At 43.9% G+C, this 4,050-nt stretch overlaps 1 protein-coding gene across 3 annotated transcripts in view; it reads right to left on the bottom strand.

The window, feature by feature from the left end:
* Positions 1-3,650, bottom strand: part of LOC109487273 (E3 ubiquitin-protein ligase TRIM56-like) — a 6,365-nt gene extending 2,715 nt beyond the window's left edge. For 2 of the 3 annotated variants that reach the window (XM_019791261.1, XM_019791260.1), the window contains exons 1-4: positions 3,216-3,650; positions 2,208-2,882; positions 1,646-1,830; positions 1,417-1,423 (exon numbers count right to left, since the gene is read on the bottom strand). In XM_019791261.1, coding sequence (XP_019646820.1) covers positions 1,417-1,423; positions 1,646-1,830; positions 2,208-2,882; positions 3,216-3,645 — 1,297 coding nt within the window. In that variant the 5' untranslated portion in view covers positions 3,646-3,650. The remainder of the gene's footprint in view (positions 1-1,416; positions 1,424-1,645; positions 1,831-2,207; positions 2,883-3,215) is intronic. The other variant, XR_002141242.1, reaches the window with a different exon arrangement.
* Positions 3,651-4,050: the final 400 nt, after the last annotated feature.

Below are 4,050 nucleotides of genomic sequence, written 5' to 3'. Positions count from 1 at the left end.
AGAAGACAACTGTACGTAGGCGACTTCTGAGCTGTATTCGTGACGCCCAAACAACGATATAACTATTGAATAGAATTGTTCAAACATATTATGACATCCAAGCACTACGATGTAAATGAAAAACTATGTAAATTTGTTCATACGAGGGTGGATCAAAAAGTTCTCGGCCTCACCCAGAAAATAAAGGGCAAACTCCTATTCTTTAGTATAACTGTATACTATGATGTCTTACATCACTGCACACAAAAATTCAAATTTCTATATTCATTAGTTAGCACGTGACGCCCCGTGAAAATGGGGCGGGTGAGGGCAAAATCACAAAATGGCCGCAACAGAAGCGTGTGCTGTGATCATGTATATCGATAAAAAGGGATTTCTCGTAAGGAAATCCATGAACACATGGTCAGGACACTTGGTGAAGACTCTCCTTCTTATTCAACTATAAAGAAGTGGGTTGCTAGCTACAAGCGCTGCAAGGTGAGCACCAAAGATGAACATATGTCAGGATGCCACAAATCAGCACCATGGACAATCCAGTTGAGGCCATCCATCACATGGTAGTAAATGACAGATGTGAGACTGTCCAACATGTAGCAGAGTCTTTAGCCTGTGTTGTGGCTCTGTTCACAATGTTTTGTCAGACATCCTGGGGATGAGCAACCTGTCTGTAAGGTGGGTGCCTAGAATGTTTTCTGAACATCAAAAGTTAAACAAGCTGGACATTTCAAGGAACGAATTTAGTCCAATCCATGCAATTACCTCAAAACATTTTCACCCAAGATGAGACATGGTTTCACCACTTTCACCCCAAATCAAAACAACAGAACAAACAATGAATGAAGAATGTTTCCCGGCCCCCAACGAAGTTTTATCGAGTTTCATCCGTTGACAGGGGTTTTGTCTCTGTTTTCTGGGACAGCAAGGGAGTAATCATGACTGAATACCTGTGAATAGGTTAAAACATCAATGGGGAGTACTATTTAACAGAATAGCAACAGTTGAGGACAACGATCAAAGAGATAAGGAGAGGAAAGCACCGAGCTGGCGTGATGACAATGCACCTGTCCACACAGCACAGGGGTCAGTGACAGCAGCAAACGAATTTGGCTATGAAGTCTAACCCCACCCTTCCAATTCACCTGACCTAGCACCCTCGGACTTCTACCTATTTCCTAAACTGAAGTTCCACTTACGTGGTCAACGTTTTTATGGTAATGATGACGTCATCAGTGCGGGTGAGCCCTATCTGGGGGCTCCAGATGCAACCTTCTTCCACAAGGGGAAAACAAACCCGGAACATCACTGGACCAAGTGCATTGCAGTTAGAGGGGACTATGTTGAAACATAGTGTAAGAAATTTTTTTCTGCCACGACGTTTTCTAGGTGAGGCCGAGAACTTTTTGATCCACCCTCGTATAAAAATCTGAAAATAGCGATGTATCGTGCATGTAATAATAGTAAACACAAAATGATCGGTTTCAACTTTGCATTGCTTTTAAGCTTTGTTCAAACAAATAATTCACAAGAGACGAGTGTTAATTGTTGAATAATCTTATTTGCTAGACTAAGTAGAGGAGTTCGCATAATCATTAACGTTATCAGTTAACTGCGTGGTAAAAAATGTACTTTTACTGACAACCCTTACATCGTGACCTTTGGAACAGCTTATCTTGTTGACATCCACGTTCCCAACTTCGTGACACAGGCCCACTAGGTGACCACATTTCAACCTGATTTGAGCAAGACAGGTCGTCCTGCAGTGGCCTAGGTTAAGATGCTTGTCCCCGCATGGGTGGCCACAAGGTAGTGCGAGTTCACACGACTCAATCTCTGCAAAAATGAAGAGGGGAATTAACAAGGAACAAATTAATCGGCGATTGGTACGCTGGGAGGCTCCAAGTTATAGTCGACATAACTTCTATAGTTGCTGAACTTTGGTTATTGGACTTTGCAAGCAAGACAATGGGCATCGATTCCCTGGATTTGTAGTGACTAGTGATGTAAAAAATCTTTTAAAAATCTTAAAAGTAAACAGTAAGAAGGAAGTATATTAACGTAAATAATCTGAGAAAAAAATCTATCAGGAAACTTTTTCAGCCCTTCTCCATGATCAATAAGGACAAATGGAAGCAGATTTCATGAAAAGCGTGCAATGCCCCCCCCCCGTCCTTACTTCCTACTCTAGATAGAAAGACTTGAAGTCCTACCTCCTTTAAGGGATCCTAACTCGATGGATGGCATCTGAGTGGTTTTGGCGAAGGCTCGAGGTGGCATTTGTCTAATGCTTGGGACGCCCTCCGCACCCAGAGTTTCGAGTCGTTCCTTCGTATCAGACCCAACGTCTGTGATTTCGTAGTCACTTCCATACGTCAGGAGTTTCTCTGCAAACTGTACGGTGCTTTCAAGGGAGACAAGCTTGCTTTCGGTGCCGTCTTTTTCAGAGGACAACAGCTTTTGCCGAAGTGCAGAAATTTTTCTGTTTTCTGCCTGGAGAGATGCCTTCTGTGTGTCTATTTCCGAGATGATAGTTTCTTTCAGCTCAGTGGCTACGTCAACTATCTGTTGGTCGATGTCTCTTTCTGCCTCTTTCTCTTCTTCAAGTTTAGTTTGCAGGTCATAGCACGTTGCGCGGTATTCGCTTGCCTTTTCTTTGACCTGATCGATCTTAGTTTGCAGTTCAGCCTTCAGCGATGCGCTGTGGTCCTTAAGATGTGCAAAGGAATGCTCCCTGTGCTTGAGTAGCGCACAGTCGCGACACATGGGGACCTGGCAGGTCTCACAGAAGAACTTGGTGACCTCGTCCGGGTGTTCGCTGCAAGTGTGTCCCTGTCCGCGCCGCACACTTTCGGCGGCCTGCCCTCCACCCCTCAACTCGTCCAGCCCTAAGAGTAATAGTAGAGGACGAAGTACATTTTACCATAGATTGTCCTTTATATAACAGTGATAGACACATACTTTTCGGACATGTTTTATGTAAATTTCCCCACTGCGGATTCTTAACAAGTAAAGAAACCAAATCTAACTACTCATACAGCATCGTACATTTACAGAGAAGCTAGAAGTTGAAAAGACTAGAATGCATTAGACATTTATATATACATGTACATGTAATAGTAATATGTATATTTATATGAATATGTATTCGTATATGTATAATGTGATCTGTGCTTAGCCTAATGGGGTAAAAAAAATGTACAATAAAGGTCTTCATTCACCTATGACCGTGTGGTCTCGTGTCACTTTGATACGCAAATGAGCTGCCACACACTCGCCACACAACAGTCCGTCACAGTTCAGACACCGCGATGTGGCAAGTCCCTTTGAGTCGCAATAAGGGTTGCTACAGACGATCTTCTGTTCGTCCGACCGGAGCGTCTTGTGAAGGTTAACGGTATCGTTCAAACTTTTCACGAAGAAGTTATCCTTGAGTCCGTTCACAGTCCCACCCGGAAGTGGTGAGTTAATGCGGCATGTTGGGCATTCTATGTGGTTGCCATCGATGCAGTGGGCCTTTGTGTACTCAAGAAGACATTCCCTGCAAAATGTGTGCAGACATGGGAGAATCTTGGGCTCCCGGAAGGACTGCAAGCAGATCTGGCACTCCAGAAAGTCGTTGGAGATGTCCTTCAGGAGTGAGGCCGCCATCTTGTTTCGATTGCCACACGTCACTGAAACCCGCAAGTTGTGTCGGGAAAAAAAAATTAAATTTTGAACGCGGGCTTTATTAGGCTTTATGAGATGTGACCTCTATCTAGCCCCTTCCAGGCTTCGGGAGGCGGCTAGAAAGAGTAGAAATTGACCCAAAAGACAGCTATTATGCCGGAGAGTACACAGTGCGGCAAAATGTACTTTCTAGCGAACCAAGTCCCTCGGCATGTTATCTCTCTTTTGGGTCAATTTCTACTCTGTCCAGCCTTTCGTGTCTCCCGAAGCCTGGGAGAGGCTAGTAAAACATACTCCCTTCTTCCATGCAGAATTAGCAAACACTTTGAAAGAAGGGATGCTGTCACCTTTCTCATAATGTCTTCCATCACCTATGGAATGCAGATG

Source organism: Branchiostoma belcheri, unplaced genomic scaffold (assembly GCF_001625305.1).
Source record: "Branchiostoma belcheri isolate BF01 breed outbred unplaced genomic scaffold, Haploidv18h27 scaffold87, whole genome shotgun sequence".
NCBI lineage: Eukaryota > Metazoa > Chordata > Leptocardii > Amphioxiformes > Branchiostomatidae > Branchiostoma > Branchiostoma belcheri.
The sequence above is the reverse complement of the archived record's forward strand: the minus strand, read 5'-3'. Positions and strand labels throughout refer to the sequence as shown.